General features: G+C 51.5%; 1 protein-coding gene across 2 annotated transcripts in view; it reads right to left on the bottom strand.

Annotated features, from left to right (window-relative positions):
* Positions 1 to 19,520, bottom strand: part of LOC140426939 (pro-neuregulin-2, membrane-bound isoform-like) — a 1,113,957-nt gene that overhangs the window by 240,963 nt on the left and 853,474 nt on the right. For both annotated transcript variants that reach the window (XM_072512245.1, XM_072512244.1), the window contains one exon: positions 8,588 to 8,750. In XM_072512245.1, the coding sequence (XP_072368346.1) occupies positions 8,588 to 8,750 (163 nt within the window). The remainder of the gene's footprint in view (positions 1 to 8,587; positions 8,751 to 19,520) is intronic.

Consider the following 19,520-nt stretch of genomic DNA (forward strand, 5'->3'; position numbering starts at 1 on the left):
GGCCACTGACCGTACACGAGGAAAGGTCCCTGGAACTGGCTGGCGGACCTGAGGACCGGGAGGTTGCTGATGCAGAGGTCGGGGCCCCACGAGAAAGTGAGCCACCAACAGCCCGTCCCCATATCCCCCCTCTCCTATATCCCCCTCTCCCGTATCACCTGATCACTGCCTGATGTCTAACCATGCATGCTTCATTGTGTATCGCAGGACCAAACGTCCAGGCACCCATCCCCGCAGATGCAGACCGCCGCAGGATGCCCCTCGGAGACCACGGGAGACGGAGAGACCCGCACCCTCCAGCATGCGACGCCCGCAGGATGCCCCTCGCACACCACGGGAGACGGAGAGACCTGGAGCAACAGGGAGACGACACCCCCGTCACGTGCGGGAGCGACCACCCAGCGATGAGGGGGGCAGCCACAGGCCCCCGTCACACCCGAGCCAGGACACCACTACCCAGGACACCACGATCCAGGACACCCCTACCCGGGACACCACTACCCAGGACACCCCTACCCGGGACAGCACTACCCGGGACAGCACTACCCGGGACAGCACTACCCAGGACACCCCTACCCGGGAAGACGAAATACCGGACAGTGACTCAGAGTGGATGGGTGGAGACGAACCCCCACCCCAAAGTGCCATGGACTCAGAGTGGGACGAAGAGCACGACACAACGCCACTGCTGTCACCAACACCCTCCACCATCGCCGAAACACTCACCACGGTTGGGCACTTTAGTGATGAGGCGTCTGGTACACTCACTGGTGCGCACAACACAGCCGTCCCGGTACAGCAGGTGGAGGTAGGAGCAGCAGAGGGACCGGGCGGTCGGAGGGCAGCCCAGGCCAAGCGAACATCTGCCGCCCAGATGGATCCCGGGTTCCTGGAGTTTCCACACCCACACATAGATCCGATGCAACCACTGACACGGAGACGAGCGAATAGGGTGACGGGTGGCTTGCGGCGGCTGCGGTCACAGGTGGAGGAGTCCACCCGCGTCCAGGAGCTGGGAGTGGTCCCGGTCATGCGTGCCACCCAGGCTGACACCGCACGGGTGGCGTCCGCGGTGGAGGCAATGGGTGCGACGGTGTCAGACATGGGGAACGGTTTGCGAGGCCTGGGGCCTTCCGTGCAGGCGGCGTCTGTGGCCCAGGAAATGGCTGCCCTCTCACAGGAGGCCATGAGCCAGTGCCAGCGCCAGATGGCAGAGGCGCTCAACGCCATAGCCCAGTCTCAGCACGCCATAGCCCAGTCTCAGCAGGCCATGGCCCAGTCTCAGCAGGCCATGGCCCAGTCTCAGCAGGCCATAGCCCAGTCTCTGCAGGCCATGGCCCAGTCTCTGCAGACCATCGCTGAGGGCATCGGCGCCAGTGGCCATGTGCGAGCTGGCGTCGCACTGTCGCAGACAGGGTTCGACAACCCCCTGGGCTCCATGGCTGCAAACCTGCAGACCCCTGTCGATACCAGCACGGGCCTCCAGGACTGGCAGCGCCAGATGTCGGGGGCGCGTCGGATGGCCAGTCCGTTCGCATCCCCCACCCATGTAGAGGCCTGGGGGCCATCGGGCACCCCGAGGGAGGAGGAGGTGGTGTGGTCCGTCCCGGCTCCCTCTGTAGGGGAGGTCCCGGTACACCGCGACACCTCGGACTCCCCCCCTTCCGTCCCAGGTGCATCGGGTGGGCAACGGGCAGGACAGGCTGGCAGCTCGCCATCCCAGTTGCCCGGGCCGCAGCCTGGCCCATCTAGGCCAGGACGCCCCAGGAAACGGCCGCCAAAGGGATCCAGTGTCAGAGGGCAGGAATCACAGGAGTCCACCTCCAGTTCTGCTGTACCGTCTGGGGAACCACGTAGACGTAGTCAAAGGGCCCGTAAGGCCAAACAATTAGACACTGAGAAAGTTGGCACGGGTGCAGGGCACAGATGAGTTTTAGGCGCTAGGGCACGTGCATGAACTCCTTTGGTTATTAAAGTCAATGTTACACCTACCGAAGCTGCCTTTGTGCTCTGTCCAAAGTGTGCGGGGGGTGTCATGTACGTTGAGCGCAAGTGTGTGTGTGAGGGGTGGTCTTACCTCAGCCCCAGGTGAGTCTGCCCCCTTCCCCCTGGGCCGCCATCAACATCCCCCGGGCAGAGGACGGGACCGTGCGCTGCAGTGTCACAGCCGCATGCAGGGATGGTCCGGGTGGATGGTGGTACTGTGGCCATGGGTCAGACATAGTCCAACGATGTAGAGCCAGGAGCTCATCGGAGGCGGGTTGTCACCATTCTCCATGGCCTGCGATAGACACGTGTCCACCCGCAACTGGGTGAGCCCGGCCCGTTGTGCCGCCGGTGGATCGGCAATTGGGGGTGGGGGGGTGGTGTGCATGCGGGTGGGGTGTGTGGGGTTGGGGAGGGGGGTGAGGGTGCTGGGTGGGTGGATGGGTGGGGGGTGTGGGTGGTCGGCTGTTGTCATGGTGTGCGGTCTGTGGCCATACTACCCGATTCCCACGCCCATCTAGTCAGTGAAGCGGGCGGCTATCAGTCTGTCCCGTGCCCGCTGGGCCAGCCGGTAACGGTGGACAGCCACCCGTCTGTGTCTACCCCGTCTGCCCTGACCATTGCCCCCATCCCCCTCATCAGGGGAGGACTGGGCCTCTTCCTGCTGCTCCTCCACTCCGCCCTCCTCTGCCTGCGGCACATCGCCCCTCTGCTGGGCTATGTTGTGCAGGACGCAGCACACCACAATGATGCGGCCGACCCTATCTGACCGATACTGGAGGGCGCCCCCAGAGAGGTCCAGGCACCTGAAACGCATCTTCAGCACGCCAAAGCACCTCTCGATCACTCCCCTTGTCGCTACATGGGCATCATTGTAGCGGTTCTCCGCCTCATTGCGTGGCCTCCGTATAGGCGTCATCAGCCACGATCGCAATGGGTAGCCCCTGTCGCCCAGCAACCAGCCCCTCAGCCGGGGATGGCGTCCCTCGTACATGCCGGGGATGGATGACCGCGACAACACGAATGAGTCGTGTACACTGCCTGGGTGACGGGCGCAGACGTGCAGGATCATCATGCGGTGGTCGCAGACCACCTGTACGTTCATCGAATAGGTCCCCTTCCTATTAGTGAACACGGCCCTGTTATCTGCAGGTGGCCGCACGGCGACGTGCATCCCATCGATCGCGCCCTGGACCATGGGGAACCCGGCAATGGCAGAGAAGCCCACGGCCCGGGCATCTTGGCTGGCCCGGTCCACGGGGAAGCGGATGTAGCGGTGCGCCATGGCATAAAGGGCATCTGTCACTGCCCGGATGCACCGATGCACCGATGTCTGCGATATGCCGGACAGGTCCCCACTCGGTGCCTGGAATGACCCCGTTGCATAAAAGTTCAGGGCCACCGTAACCTTGACGGACACGGGGAGAGGGTGTCCCCCGCCAGTGCCACGCGGTGACAGGTGTGCCAGCAGGTGGCAGATGTGTGCCACGGTTTCCCGGCTCATCCGGAGTCTCCTCCTGCATTCCCGGTCCGTGAGGTCCTGGTATGACTGCCGGGGCCGGTACACACGGGGCGCCCTCGGGTGCCTCCGTTGCCGTGGGGCCGCGACGTCCTCCTCCCCCTCCTCGTCCTGTCGGTCAGGTGTCCCTCCAGCCTGGGCGGCTGCCGCCTGCCCCTATGCGGCAGCCTGCGCCGCCTCTCTGGCACGCTCCTCCTCATCCTCCTCCTCATCCAGGGCAACATAGACATGAGCGGCTGCCACCACGGCGGCCAACATCGCTGGATGGTCTGAAAACATGACGGCCTGGTGGGGGGGAGGGGAACGACGACATGTCATCATTGCCCATATCCCCTCCTCCCCCCAGCCAGGTGGCATGGACCGCATGGGTCCAACTGTTGGAGGCTGGCACCTGGCCAGGTGGACCAACTCATTTGCCCTCCCATCACCCACCCCAGCACGGACCAACCCCCAACCTCCACCCCGGCACGGACCCCCTCCCCAACCTCCTCCCCCAGCACGGACCCCCCCCCAACCCCCAACCTCCATCCCGGCACGGACCCCCTCCCCAACCTCCACCCCAGTACGGACCCCCCCCCCCAACCCCCAACCTCCACCCCGGCACGGACCCCCTCCCCAACCTCCACCCCAGCACGGACACCCCCCCCCCACCCTCAACCTCCACCCCGGCACGGACCCCCTCCTCAACCTCCACCCCGGCACGGACCCCCTCCCCAACCCCCAACTTCCACCCCGGCACGGACCCCCCCCCCCAACCTCCACCCCGGCACGGACCCCCCCCCAACCTCCACCCCGGCACGGACCCCCTCCCCAACCTCCACCCCGGCACGCCCCCCCCCCCAACCTCCACCCCGGCACGGACACCCTCCCCAACCTCCACCCCGGCACGGACCCCCTCCCCAACCTCCACCCCAGCACGGACCCCCCCCCCAACCCCCAACCTCCATCCCGGCACGGACCCCCTCCCCAACCTCCACCCCAGCACGGACCCCCCCCAACCCCCAATCTCCACCCCGGCACGGACCCCCTCCCCAACCTCCACCCCAGCACGGACCCCCCCCCCAACCCCCAACCTCCATCCCGGCACGGACCCCCTCCCCAACCTCCACCCCAGCACGGACCCCCCCCAACCCCCAATCTCCACCCCGGCACGGACCCCCTCCCCAACCTCCACCCCAGCACGGACCCCCCCCCAACCCCCAACCTCCATCCCGGCACGGACCCCCTCCCCAACCTCCACCCCAGCACGGACCCCCCCCCCAACTCCCAACCTCCATCCCGGCACGGACCCCCTCCCCAACCTCCACCCCAGCACGGACCCCCCCCCCAACCCCCAACCTCCATCCCGGCACGGACCCCCTCCCCAACCTCCACCCCAGCACGGACCCCCCCCCAACCCCCAACCTCCACCCCGGCACGGACCCACCCCCCAACCTCCACCCCGGCACGGACCCCCTCCCGGCACTCCCCTGGAGCCCAACCTACTCTAACCACCCCCCCCTCCCCCCCCCCCCACGGCCGCACACACACACACACAAGCCGAGACACACCTCTCCTCAGGCAATCAGTCTGCGGCCACGCCATTTCCTGCCCAGAGCCAACCCCCCAGGCCGTCACTCACCTCCTCGCTGGTCGGCGTGAGCCTGGAGCACCAGGTCACGCCGATGAAAAGGAGGTTTGATTCACGTCGACGTGAACGGTCATCACGTCGACGGGACTTCGGCCCATCCGGAAGGGAGAATATCGGCAGGCCGAAAATCGGCTGCCTTGCGCAGACCCGTGACATTCTCCGCGGCAGCGGCGCCATTAACGCCCCGCCGACTTTTCTCCCTTCGGAGACTTCGGCGGGGGCGGGGGCGGGATTCACGGCGGCCAACGGCCATTCTCCGACCCGGCGGGGGGCCGGAGAATGACGCCCACGATAGGTGAGAACCTTGAGATGATTGTAATCACTAAGGAGGCAGTATTGGGCAAGCTAATGGGGCTAAAGGTAGACAAGTCTCCTGGCCCTGATGGGATACATCCCAGAGTGTTAAAAGAGATGGCTAGGGAAATTGTAAACGCACTAGTGATAATTTATCAAAATTCACTAGACTCTGGGGTGGTCCCAGAGGATTGGAAAGCAGCAAACGTGACACCACTGTTTAAAAAAGGAGGTCGCCAGAAAGCGGGTGATTATAGGCCGGTAAGCGTAACTTGGGTTGTAGGGAAAATGCTGGAATCTATCATTAAGGAGGAAATAGCGGGGCACCTGGAGGGAAATTGTCCCATTGGGCAGACGCAGCATGGGTTCATAAAGGGTAGGTCGTGTCTGACTAATTTGGTAGAATTTTTTGAGGACGTTACCAGTGCAGTAGATAACGGGGAGCCAATGGATGTGATATATCTGGATTTCCAGAAAGCTTTTGACAAGGTGCCACACAAAAGGTTGCTGCATAAACTAAAGATGCATGGCATTGAGGGTAAAGTGGTAGCATGGGTAGAGGATTGGTTAACTAACAGAAAGCAGAGAGTGGGGATAAATGGGTGTTTCTCTGGTTGGCAACCTGTAACTAGTGGGGTCCCTCAAGGATCAGTGTTGGGCCCGCAGTTGTTCACAATTTACATCGATGACTTGGAGTTGGGGACCAAGTGCAATGTGTCAAAGTTTGCAGACGACACTAAGATGAGTGATAAAGCAAAAAATGCAGAGGATACCGGAAGTCTGCAGAAGGATTTGGATAGGTTAGGTGAATGGGCTCGGGTCTGGCAGATGGAATTCAATGTTGCCAAGTGTGAGGCTATCCATTTTGGGAGGAATAACAGCAGAATGGATTATTATTTAAACGGTAAGATGTTAAAACATGCTGCTGTGCAGAGGGACCTGGGTGTGCTGGTGCACGAGTCGCAAAAAGTTGGTGTGCAGGTGCAGATTAAGAAGGCTAATCGAGTTTTGTCTTTCATTGCTAGAGGGATGGAGTTCAAGACTAGGGAGGTTATGCTGCAATTGTATAAGGTGTTGGTGAGGCCACATCTGGAGTATTGTGTTCAGTTTTGGTCTCCTTACCTGAGAAAGGACATATTGGCACTGGAGAGAGTGCAGAGGAGATTCACTAGGTTGATCCCAGAATTGAGGGGATTAGATTATGACGAGAGGTTGAGTAGACTGGGACTGTACTCATTGGAGTTTAGAAGGATGCGGGGGGATCTTATTGAAACATATAAAATTATGAAGGGAATAGACAGGATAGATGCGGGCAGGTTGTTTCCATTGGTCGGGGAAAGCAGAACTAGGGGGCATAGCCTCAAAATAAGGGAAAGTAGATTTAGGACTGAGTTTAGGAGGAACTTCTTCACCCAAAGGGTTGTGAATCTCTGGAATTCCTTGCCCAGTGAAGCAGTTGAGGCTCCTTCTTTAAACGTTTGGAAGGAAAAGATAGATACTTTTCTAAAGAATAAAGGGATTTGGGGATATGGTGTACGGGCTGGAGAGTGGAGCTGAGTCCACAAAGATCAGCCATGATCTCATTGAATGGCGGAGCAGGCTCGAGGGGCCAGGTGGCCTACTCCTGTTCCTAGTTCTTATTTTCTTATGTTCTTAACACCTTTTTCAGAATGGCATTCCTCTTCCAGATCAAATTATCTTCTTTTTGTGATGTTTCACTTTCTTCCGTGTTATTCCCTTCTGTGCAGGTGCACAGGAATAGTTTGCAGTTGAAAATGTAAAATAAACAAACTGTGCAGATGCACAGGGCTTTTTACTAAACTGCAGACGGTGGAAATAGGCCGACTGAGCATGCACGACCATTCTCTGGCTGGTGCATATACAGAGACCACCAGGGCCATGGGAACTGTACTTCCTGAACTCAAAGGGCCTGATCTTTTATTTAAAGATAGATGTTTTCCTCCTTTTGCTTTGGGGTTGGGCACAGTGTGATTACAGTTCTGCCATAAAGTCGTAGAGTGGGAACCTGTATTTTGGCCCCTATATCCAAGCCAGAATCAGTGTTCCATTCATGCTCCCTCATTCAACTAAAGCCATTCCTCGTGGCTTTTTCTCATTGATTGTATTTACTGAAAGTTACTGAGCTCCCTTCACAGGATTCTTACATCACTCAGAAAACTTCTGTTCTATCAATCTGGCCTAAATTCAGTCCCAATCCCAGGTAGAAAAAAGGACAGCGTGTTAAACCACAGCAGCTCCTCCCATCTAGTCAGGCATATTTATTGTATAAAAATTCCCTTGTATTTTTGTCTCCAACTGTAAAATCCATGCCAAGTGGAAAGTGATCTGGGGCGTCATTCTCCGACCCCCCGCCTGGTCGGAGAATCGCCGGGGGCTGGCGTGAATCCCGCCCCCTCCGGTTGCCGAAGTCTCCGGCACCGGATATTCGGCGGGGGCGGGAATCGGGCCCCGCCAGTTGGCGGGCCCCCCCCCCACTGGATTCTCCGGCCCGGATGGGCCGAAGTCCCGCCGATAAATTGCCTGTCCCGCCGGCGTGCATTAAACCACCTTTTGAACGGCGGGACAAGGCGGCGTGGGCGGGCTCCGGGGTCCTGGGGGGGGCGCGGGGCGATCTGGCCCCGGGGGGTGCCCACGGTGGCCTGGCCCGCGATCGGGGCCCACCGATCCGCGGGCGGGCCTGTGCCGTGGGGGCACTCTTTCCCTTCCGCCTCCGCCACGGTCTCCGCCATGGCGGAGGTGGAAGAGACTCCCTCCACTGCGCTTGCGTGGGAAACTGTCAGCGGCCGCTGACGCTCCCGCGCATGCGCCGCCCCGAGGTGTCATTTCCGCGCCAGCTGGCGGGGCAACAAAGGCCGTTTCCGCCAGCTGGCGGGGCGGAAATTCCTCCGGCGTCGGCCTAGCCCCTCAATGTTGGGGCTCGGCCCCCAAAGATGCGGAGCATTCCGCACCTTTGGGGCGGCGCGATGCCCGTCTGATTGGCGCCGTTTTGGGCGCCAGTCGGCGGACATCGCGCCGTTTCGGGAGAATTTCGCCAACAGTACTCTTCATAAAGAAGCGGTAATTCTTTTGTGAATCAATGAAAACAAAAACCTCTCATGACAAATGTAAATGCAGCAATGCATATTTTGTGAACTTACTTCCCAGTTTTTATTCTGATTTCTTTGTTTTTCTTTATCTCTCTTCCATCTTTGAACCACTTATAGGTGGGTCGGGGATTTCCTACTGCCTCACATTTCAGAGAAAGCTTCTGTCCTTCCACGAGAGTTTGATTCTTCAGTTTCTTCAGTTTTGGAGGAGCAGCTGTGAAGACACAAATTAGCCTTGGAATCAGTGCACTGAAAGAGCCTGTCCAACAACTATCTGCAAATGCGAACACATATTGAGCTTAAGTAATCATTACTCTAAAGAGTGGCGGTCAGAACTTTCCTCAGGAGTTCTCCCAATTGGCCACTAAACTTTCAAGAGGAAACCTGGATAAAATGTGTAAAGAGGGATCTTTGTTGATATGGCTTCTGCCACTGTTATGGTGATTACTATAATCTATAGGGAGAACCCCAAAGAAAATTCGGAACCACAGAGGGGATTTTAAGAACTGATGCACACTGTAACATTAGGATTCATTTGTTCATGCTGCTCTAAGCTTGCAGCAGAAACCTTAGGGGAGATTTTGACTTCGCATCCACCGTAGCGAGAACGATGACGCAGTCGCAAAATCTCACGAGAATTGGGAAACACCATTCTCGCTGTCAAAATCTCAATTACCACTTTCCCCCGCCCCTCGCCAGAGATGGAACAAGGTTCTCACCCTTTCCATTTATACACAATAGCACAGTGGTTAGCACTATTGCTTCACAGCGGCAGGGACCCATGTTCGATTCCAGGCTTGGGTCACTGTCTGTGTGGAGTCTGCACGTTCTCTCCATGTCTGCGTGGGTTTCCTCCGGGTGCTCTGGTTTCCTCCCACAAGTCCCGAAAGATGTGCTTGTTAGGTGATTGGACATTCTGAATTCCCCCTCAATGTGCCCGAACAGGCACCGGAGTGGGGTGATTATGGAATTTTCACAGTAACTTCATTGCAGTGTTAACATAAGCCTACTTGTGACACTAATAAAGATTATTAATATTAGCGAGCCTGTCGGCCACATGATTCCTCCCCCTCACTGAATGTTGAACGCTGGCGAGGTTTACAACAGATTCAGTTGAGCAGATTCCTCCTAGGGGGCAAGGTAAGTATAACCAGCAGGGGAGAAGGACATACAGGGCACTGTCCTGTTGGTGGTGCCAACCTGGCAGTGCCAACCTGTGCCAGGGGAAGTGCCAGGGCGTACCCTCTGGGGAGCACCATTGTGAAGGGGTTCCTGTTCTATTTGTTGGTTGGGGAGAGGGAGGCGACCCCGAGGTTGATGCTTGTAGTGCGGGGTGGGAAAGACAGCTTGTGGGGTGTGGGTCCCCGAGTCCATGGGCGGGGAGGGGGGTGGAGGTTTCTTGCTGTACTGATCGGTGTGCCCTTTAAAGATATTGTCCCGATCTCTGTGGTGCCAGCCTCGCCAGTTCTACCAGGTCCCATCTGTGCATTTCTATCAGTGATTTAACAGCATTATTTTTCACATCGTATATTTAGCTTTCTATGCCAGTTTGAAGTATGTAGAGATATAGAAAGCTGATCAGATACAGCTGGGTTCCAACATTCAATTTTCTATTGCTACCTGTACCTACAAGCCAATCCGAAACACATCATTTTCAGGTACTGACAATATAATTTTGCAAAATAAATGCCCCGGTGTGAAAATATAAAGCTAGAGGGAGTGAAATTCAACTTTGGCAGGGATGTAAAACGCAGAGTTGTGGATTAGTCGCTTGCTATAAATCCCCACCCACTTTCACTTTCCATCATATAACAAGAGCATTACATAATATGGTGCAGTGCAGGAATCTGTTCCACTCCTATCCATACTGCACATTGCCAAAGCTGAACTTCAACCACATAAAGTTATTCATATTCATGTAATAGGCTTGCAGCATGTTAAACAGAAATTATGTGGATAGTTGGCATCAGGGTTAATATTTTGTTCATAACTAAAGCAGATTTTATAAGTTCCAGAATTGCTTTCTTTGGTGCAATAACATGATAAATATAAATTACTCTTTGGCATATGGTGAACTTGTGCAATAAATCATTGCATAATACAAAGCTACAGTACAGGTGTGTTGTGCTACAGGAACAACACAGGAATATGAAGAACAGGGGTAGGCCATTCATCTCCCAGAGCCTGTTCCACCATTCAATTAGATCATGGCTGAGCTACAACTCAATGCCACCTTTGCTCCATACGCCTGGCTATCCTTGACCTGATAAAAATTTATGGAACATTCCCTGCATGTACTTTTTATCTTCCACAATCTTTGTATTCCTGAGATTTGCTCTTTTGCCCTGATCTGTTCCATATTATCATTTGAAAATCTTTCCAGTAGTCTATTTTGGTTGGGACGCTGATTATGAATGGAGAGCTGATACTGGACAGTGGTTGACAGGTCAGTCATCGGGAGGTCCGTCCTCAATGGTGGGGTTATTCATTTGCGATGAAAGCTCAATGAAATGAGCTGTGGTATTGGAGTGACAAAAGTGAAAATGATAGGGAAACTCATCTGAAAACAGACGGAAATATGCAGACGAGGAATAAACTGGTAAAATTCAGAGAGCAATTTGGAAGAAAGGGAGGAACTGTTGGCCATTAGGCTCAGTAACTTTAACAGTGCAACATATGAGCTGTAAGTCAATGAGTATCGTTCACTAAAATTAAATGATACATGTTTAATATAATTTGAGAATAGTAGACAGAAGTAGAATACCAAATTTGACTGCAGAAATAGAAAATAGTTTGACTCCTGGATGATACAGATCCATGAAAGCCACTCAGGTTTTTCAGAGCGGAAGATTGAGATGTTATTCTTGATAATTACCTAAATGTTTCTTTGTGGTCCTGCGTACAATACATTTGGTGGAAGATACGGTGGAAGCCGCTGGAATGATTTACAGTTAAGGCAGACAGTGGGGGACATTCCTTCACACATTCCTTTAGTCACCGTCTTCAAGTCCAAGTCATTTTATAGGTTTGGACCTCACTTGGTTCACGTTGACCAAGCAATTACAGTAAATGAACACTCAGAAATCTCAAGCATTAAATCTTGCTGGCATCATTCATTTCCACTCTGGTGGCTGACTACTCTACTCCTCAACTGTCTTTCCTCCCACGGCAGAAATGGATAACCTTGAAATATTTCCTGAGAATTGCGCATTCCTTTTGAATCGTCAGAAAACACTCAAAGATTGATCAGTGATGGATTATGTATGCCGCTGGAGGAAATTTGATTTGACTTTCAGAACATGTTTGGCAGACGAATCAGATATTGATCCCGTGTCTCTCCTTTGAACCCATCCCATGTTGACTCAATTTCCCAGGCAGTCCACTGAACAGTCCCCAGACCTACTTTCCTCCTTTCCCTCGCATTTACATAGCATTACTAACATCCTCAGGGTGTCCTGAGGTGCTTCATAGCAAAAATAACACCTTTGACATGTAGTCACTGCTGTAATGTACCTTACACAGTTAGACCATAAGACATAGGAGCAGAATTAGGCCACTCGGCCCATCAAGTCTGCTCCACCATTCAATTATGGCTGATATTTTTCTCATCCCCATTCTCCTGCCCTTTCCACATAATCCCTGATCCCCTTATTAACCAAGAACCTATCTATCTCGGCCTTAAAGACAGTCAGTGATTTTGCCTCCACAGCCTTCTGCGGCAAAGAGTTCCACAGATTCATCACCCTCTAGCTGAAGAAATTCCTCCTCATCTCTGTTTTAAAGGATCGGCCCTTTAGTTGAGATTGGGTCCTCTTGGTCGAGTTTTTCCTCCTAGTGGAAACATCCTCTCCACATCCACTCTATCCAGGCCTCGCAGTATCCTGTAAGTTTCAATAAGATACCCCCTCATCCTTCTAAACTCCAACGAGTACAGACCCAGAGTCCTCAACCGTTCCTCATACGACAAGCTCTTCATTTCAGGGATCATTCTTGTGAACCTCCTCTGGACCCTTTCCAAGGCCAGCGCTTTCTTCCTTAGATACAGGGCCCAAAACTGCTCATAACACTCCAAATGGGGTCTGACCTGAGCCTGATACAGCCTCAGAACTACACTGCCTTCCTAACTGCCGACTGAACCTGCACGGTAATCTTAAAAGAATTGTGAACAAGGACTTCCAAGTCCCTTTGTGCTTTTGATTTCCTGAGCATTTCCCCATTTAGAAAATAGTCTGTGCCTCCATTCCTCCTTCCAAGTGCATGACCTCACACTTTTCCACATTTTATTCCATCTGCCACTTCTTTGCCCACTCTCCTAGCCTCTCCTTCTGCAGCACCCCTGCTTCCTCAATACTACCTGTCCCTCTACAGATCTTTGTATAATCTGCAAACTTAGCAACAGTGCCTTCAGTTCCTTCTTCCAAATCGTTAATGTATATTGTGAAAAGCTGTGGTCCCAGCACTGACCCCTGAGGCACACCACTAGTCATCAGCTGCCATCCTGAAAAAGACCCCTTTATCCCCACTCTCTGCCTTCTGCCAGTCAGCCAATCCTCTATCCATGCCAGGATCTTATCGTTAACACCTTGGGCTCTTGATTTATTTTACAAGTCTCCTATGCGACACCTTGTCAAAGGCCTTCTGGAAATCTAAATAAATCACATCCACTTGTTCTCCTTTGTCTAACTTCCTTTGCGCAAAGCAACAACTCACTAACATCAATGAGATAGCTGACCAGTTAATGAGGGTAAATTCAGCATCTACAGGGTGCTAAACAGTCTTGGAAAATGAAAATCAGTATGACTGTATGCTGGGAAGACAATCCACTGCTGCCTTTTTTCGCAACTGCTGAATTTAATTTTACCCTTAAATCATGTTGATTGAAAGATACATTTTAGCGAGGAAACTTCTGGGAACACTTCACCACACTTCCTGACATTATGCCATGGAAAAAAGTCCACTTCTGACTGAACGTCCAGCAACTCAAAAAGCCTATCCTCGACCCTTCTGTCTTATAAAGTACAACACAATTTCCAATTCCCTTTCCACTCCAATATCCATGAATATGTTGCTCCCTCCCAAATCTGAGCACATCTTTGCTCCAGCTTCACATTTGAATCTCTCCCACTCCGCCCTTGCCACAGCACCAAATGAAAATCTTAGATGGCATCCTGTGTGCCTATGGGGGGCACACAGCAGGCAGACCTGGTAATGGAATGAACTGGGAAATAGGAATTTGGTAAAAGTGGATATTTGGTATAGAGGTGGAAACGATGCACTCACTGAATTAGAGAGACAAAAGCAGAAACAGAAAAATATGGGAAAGAGAAAATTCAAGACGTTTAATTGAAGGGGAATTACTTTGGTCTGGATTCTCCATTTGGGACAGTATGTTCTCTTATTGGAGTTGAATTGCCCCAGTTTTACGATCCCCTTGTGATCGGAAACCGGGATGCAATTCAGTGTTCCATGCCATGCAAAGTTATGCATGGCATGGAATACCAGTGATTCCCAGGGAATCCTGCTATCGAGTTGCCATCTTGAGCGGGTGGCCCGAAAGCGAGGTGACGCGGCTGGACACCCCTTTCCCTCGCATAGCGGCCCTCCCCCCGCAACAAATCAGTGAAATCACATGCTTAAATGACTGGAATGCACTTAGTGCTTGGAATGCACTTACGTCTCTTTGATGTGGTGAATGTTGACAAACATTGGGGTTTTACCACTTAGGTCACTGAAATGTGTAGGGATATGAATAGATCAAAGCTGCAGATGGTTTGTACAAGCTGCCAATCACAGAGCACTACTGAAAGCTATGAGTGGCCTGCAGATAATGGATCTGTAGAAACCAGACACAGGCACATATGCTCTCCTTCGAGGAATAGTCATGTGGAGGTCAGAATTATAGTTATGCTTCCCACCACTCCTGCTCTCTAGCTTCTAGACAGGGGTCCATTACCTGGAGGGGGGTTTGTGGAGGGGGTTCCTTTAGGCTGGGGGTCCCCTTATTACAGAGGTCCCTGTGGAGGTGGTCTCCGTATTATAGGAGTTCCTGTGGAGTGTCTCCCCATTACGGGTTACCTTGGGGTTGGGGGGGGGGGACTCCCTATTATAGGGGTCCCGGGGGAGGGTGGTCACCCTATTCTAGGGGCCCCTGTGGAAGTGGGCATTGAGAGCGTCTGCTGGAGGAGGCATAGGCAGACTGTCCACTGTTGGAGGGGGTAGCCCTCGAACGGATTCAGATTGTCTCTACTAGTGTGACCTTGACATGGTGGGTCTCGTGGTGGGCCAAGGAGCAACCAACCATGAGGTTCACCATATCAAGCTCACGATTGCAGAGACCACAAGTGACCCACGCCAACATGATTCCCCATTGCGGGGACAGGGTAATAACGGGTGGCCGGAACATAGGGTGCCAGGCCCGCTAAGTAGAGGCAAATGTGTCATTAAGACCTATTTGCATCTATTTACATACCCCCACCAGCGCGCATTATGGATCTCGTTCACGCCGCCAGTGGGGGTCGGAGCATCACATTTCGATTCTATGTCCTATCGGGAAACACATTCTGGGTGTCCCGGGATGGAGAATCCCACCCTTTGCCTTTTCAGTTAAAGTATTTTGTAGAAGCTGTGAGATGTTTGCCTCCCAGGCTGAAATTCTGGTGGATTTCACTTAAGGCTGAAGTGGTCAACCTTAGTGAGCACTTGATCATGCGTCAAAGAAAGGGATACATTTTTATGGAAGAGCACACTGGGAGTCAGTGTAGGAAAAAAAAAACCCCGGTGCCTCAAGGAGAGTATGTCTCCACTAGAAAACAGTTACGACTGAGCAAAAGGACATCCCCAGTACTCACCAGCAGTGTCTCTCCTTTCAAAGGAGATGGCATGGAGACTTCGAGATATGTCATTCGGGCAGCGTGGTGGCACAGTGGGTTAGCACTGCTGCCTCACAGCACCGAGGTCCCAGGTTCGATCCCGGCTCTGGGTCACTGTCCGTGTGGAGTTTGCACATTCTCCCCGTGTTTGCGTGGGTTTCACCCCCACAACCCAAAGATGTGCAGGCTAGGTGGATTGGCCATACCAAATTGCCCCTTAATTGGAAAAAATGAATTGGGTATTCTAAATTTAAAAAGAGATATGTCATTCACTGAATCTATACAGCAGTCTGTCAGTGAAAGAGGGAAAGAGGAAGAATAGCAGAGAAGTTGTGGTGTTCGGGGATTTGATTAGCTGATTCATAAGACCATGAGATATGGAAGCAGAATTAGGCCATTGAGTCTGCTCTGCCATTCAATCATGGCTGATATGTTTCACATCCCCAATCTCCTGCCTTCCCCTGTAACTTCTGATCCCCTTATAAATCAAGAACCTATCTATCTCTTTCTTAAAGACACTCAGTGACTTGGCCTTCACAGCCTTCTGCGGCAATGCGTTTCACAAATTCAAGACCCTCTAACTGAAGACATTTCTCCTCATTTCTATTTTAAAAGGATCGTCCCTGCAGTCGGAGGCTGTGCCCTCGGGTTCTCATCTGTCCTACCAGTGGAAACATCCTATCCACGTTCACTCTATCTAGGCCTTCAGTCGTCTGTAAGTTTCAGTGAGATCCTCCCCCATCCTCCTAAACTCCATTGAGTACAGGCCCAGAATCCTCAACCACTCATATGACAAGCCCATCATTCCCAGAATCATTTTTGTGAACCTCCTCTGGCCCCTCCAAGGCCAGCACATCCTTCCTTAGATACGGGGCCCAAAATTGCTCACAATATTCCAAATGGGGTTTGACTAGAGCCTCAGCAGTACATCCCTGCTCTTGTATTCTAGCCCTCTCAAAATGAATGCTAACATTGCATTTGCCTTCCTCACTGCCAACTGCACTCACATGTTAACCTTAAGGGAATACTGAACAAGGACTCCTAAGTCCCTTTGTGCTTCAGAAAATAGTCTATGCCGCTATTCTTCCTACCAAAGTGCATAACCTCACACTCTATACAGTGGTAACACTAGCACTGCTCTGTCCTGCCATGGATTTTCCTGAGCAGCCCTCTCCAGCAGATTCAGATGTGAGATCGTGGCCAGTAGATACACTGCCTAGTTGAGTCTCTGGCCATCTCTTCCTCGTAATAAAGCAATCCAGCTTCACAGCCTTGTTTGCTAGCAGCTAGAAAATGGAAGAAGCTCTCCTCTGTGATTTGGCACCAGAAGCACGCACGTAGAGGGAGCATGACATCAAGTGTACCTGCAGGGTGTTTGTCCTGCTCACTGCTGCCGTTTAAGGTCAGAAGATTGCACACAGTCTCATTTATTTCTCATTTAAAAGCCGATAGCGGCCACCTTTCTCAATTTTAAATTGAGTAGTGGCTGTTGGGCGTTTCTCCCACGATCAGGACCACCACAGGAAAGCCATGACCGGTCACTTTGTGATCCTCCCAACACCCGTTGGAGGTGACGACTCGCACTTTGATAAACCCTGTCCAGGTTTCTTAAGAATACCAGCAGGTGCAGGTGAGAAAAACTGTCGTCATCCATGTGGGAACAAAATAACATGGGTAAAGGCAGGCAAGAGGTTGTTCATGCTAAATGTAGACCGAAGTAAGGATCAAGTTGAAGGGCATTTAAAAATATGTATATACCTTAAGGGCATTAAAAAATATATATATATATATATATATATATATATTACAATTGCCACAAGCTGGTGATGAAAGGTTGAGGGTAATTGAAAGGCTGATGTGTGGCTGAAGCTTTTCAAAATTTGGGAACTTATTGAACAATACAAATCGTATCGGCTCCACCTGCACAAAAATGATGGATAGAAATGTTGACAGGATAGGTAAAATGGCAGGCAAGTGTTGAAGCTGGAAGCAGGAACAGTTGTGATGACTGCAACTGATCAGCCATACCTATTAATGGGGTAAAAGTTAATCTCAGCCTATTTTCAGGCTAACCAATCGAGTCATGCCACCAGCCGCTTGACCATCTCCAAAAGTGTGTAAGTGAGAGATGAGAGCAAGGACAGTGATGGGGCCGTGGGGAGTTGGCCATCAATTGCTGCTAACAATCTTGCCCCTCCTGATATCACATGCTGTGATTAGGCTGCATCCACATTTGTGGAGGTGGCTTCACTCAGGCTAGCCCAATTCCTACAAAGGATTTTTAAAAGGTGTGACACCTCTGGGGGTCCTCAATATTTTAATCGATACTCCAAGATCTTGGGTCATCAGAACAAACATGGGCAAGGAAACCTCCCTGCCGATTACCACCCACTGCCCTCCTTTGGGTGATGAATCAGTACTCTTCCGTGTTGGATACCATTGGAAAGAAACACTGAAAGCAGCAAGGGCACAAATGTATCTGTGTGGGGAACTTCAATGCCCATCACCAAGAGTGACTTGGTAGCACGAGTTCCTCAAGGACATAGCAACTCGACTGGCTCTGCAGCAGGTGGTGCGGAAACCAACAAGAGGGAAAAACTGACTTGACCTCAGCCGTACCGGTTTCAGATGCATCTGTCCATTACAGCATTGGCAGGAGTGATCACTGTATAGTCCTTCTGGACATGAAGTTCCATCTTTACAGGAAGGATACCATTCATCAGGTTGTGTGACACTACCACTGTGCTAAATGGGATAGATTCAGAACAGATATAGCACTCAAAATTGGGCATCCATGAGGCACTGTGGACTATCAGCAGCACAATTGTACTCAATCGCAATCTGTAATCCCATGGTCCAGGATCACTTCCATTCTACAATGATCAAGCTCGGTTATCAATCCCAGTTCAGTGAGGGAGTGTAGAAAAATATGTGTTAAAATGAGTGATCAAACTGGTGAAGCTACAACACAGCTAAATGCATGATAATCAGTGGAAGAGATACACAGAGGTAAGCAATCCCAGAACCAATGGATCCGATTGCAGCTCTGGAGTCCTGGCACATCCAGTCATGAATAGTATGGAAAATTTTACAACTAACTAGAAGAGGATGATTCACAAATATGTTGGTTCCTAAAATTTTGGGCAACCAGGTACAACTTCAACAATAATATATTGATTAAAGAGATAGAATAGTATTCACGGTATTCTATAGAAATCCAGCCCAGGGAAAGACTTGATTTGGAACAGTAGGGTGAAGGTGACTCTGAAGGGACCAATAAAAGTAGTTGCTGCTTTTAACTTACTAGAAATTGATTGTCAAAATAAAGTCTCTACTGACAAGACAGGAAAGTGATGTCGAGAGTTCATGAAAGATTGGTTACGATTCAGTTTGTTAAAATGTCAACATGGGAAAAAATAACTTTGATTTGATTCTGAGTAATAGGGACAATTAAATCCCTAACACAAAGGTGGGTGGGGCTTTAGGTTCCAATGATCATTGTGGGATTACATTTGGCATGACAAGGATTGGAGAAGTTATAAATACCCAAGCAAACTTGTCAAATTTTAAGTGGACAAATTTTGTGCTTGAGCAATTTTGGAAAGTGGGCTTGGCAGGTTTGAATACGTAAAAATTAATAGAAAACTTACGGAATTTTTTCAAAAGTTTGATTCTAAATGCAATGGACCAGCATGCTCCCCTACAATCTTTAATGCACATCTGCCTGGCTGAAGGAGGCTGCAGATAATCTGAAGAATAGAAGGAATTCTAGGCCACAAAAGAATTGGCACAGAATGAAGTTGGGTTCAGTGCATTTCAAAAGTGTAATAAAATGGTATTAGAATGCCAAATAAGCATTTTGATTTTGATATGGTCACAAAAAGGATGATAATAAAAGTTTTGCTTTTAAGAGAAAAATTTAAATCAAAGATGGAGTAGGGATACGGAAAGTGGGATTAGATGAGAGCATGACTGCTGATGCTACACAGGCTGCAAATGTTTTAAAGGGAACAGGCAACCTATTGGATCTGGAAAAGGAACAAAAGAGAGTTGCAGTGGTGTGCTGTGACACTATTCACTTTACTACCAGCACGGTTGCCAAATAGCTGTGCCTC

The sequence above is a fragment of the Scyliorhinus torazame genome, chromosome 7, assembly GCF_047496885.1.
Source record: "Scyliorhinus torazame isolate Kashiwa2021f chromosome 7, sScyTor2.1, whole genome shotgun sequence".
Classification (NCBI taxonomy): domain Eukaryota; kingdom Metazoa; phylum Chordata; class Chondrichthyes; order Carcharhiniformes; family Scyliorhinidae; genus Scyliorhinus; species Scyliorhinus torazame.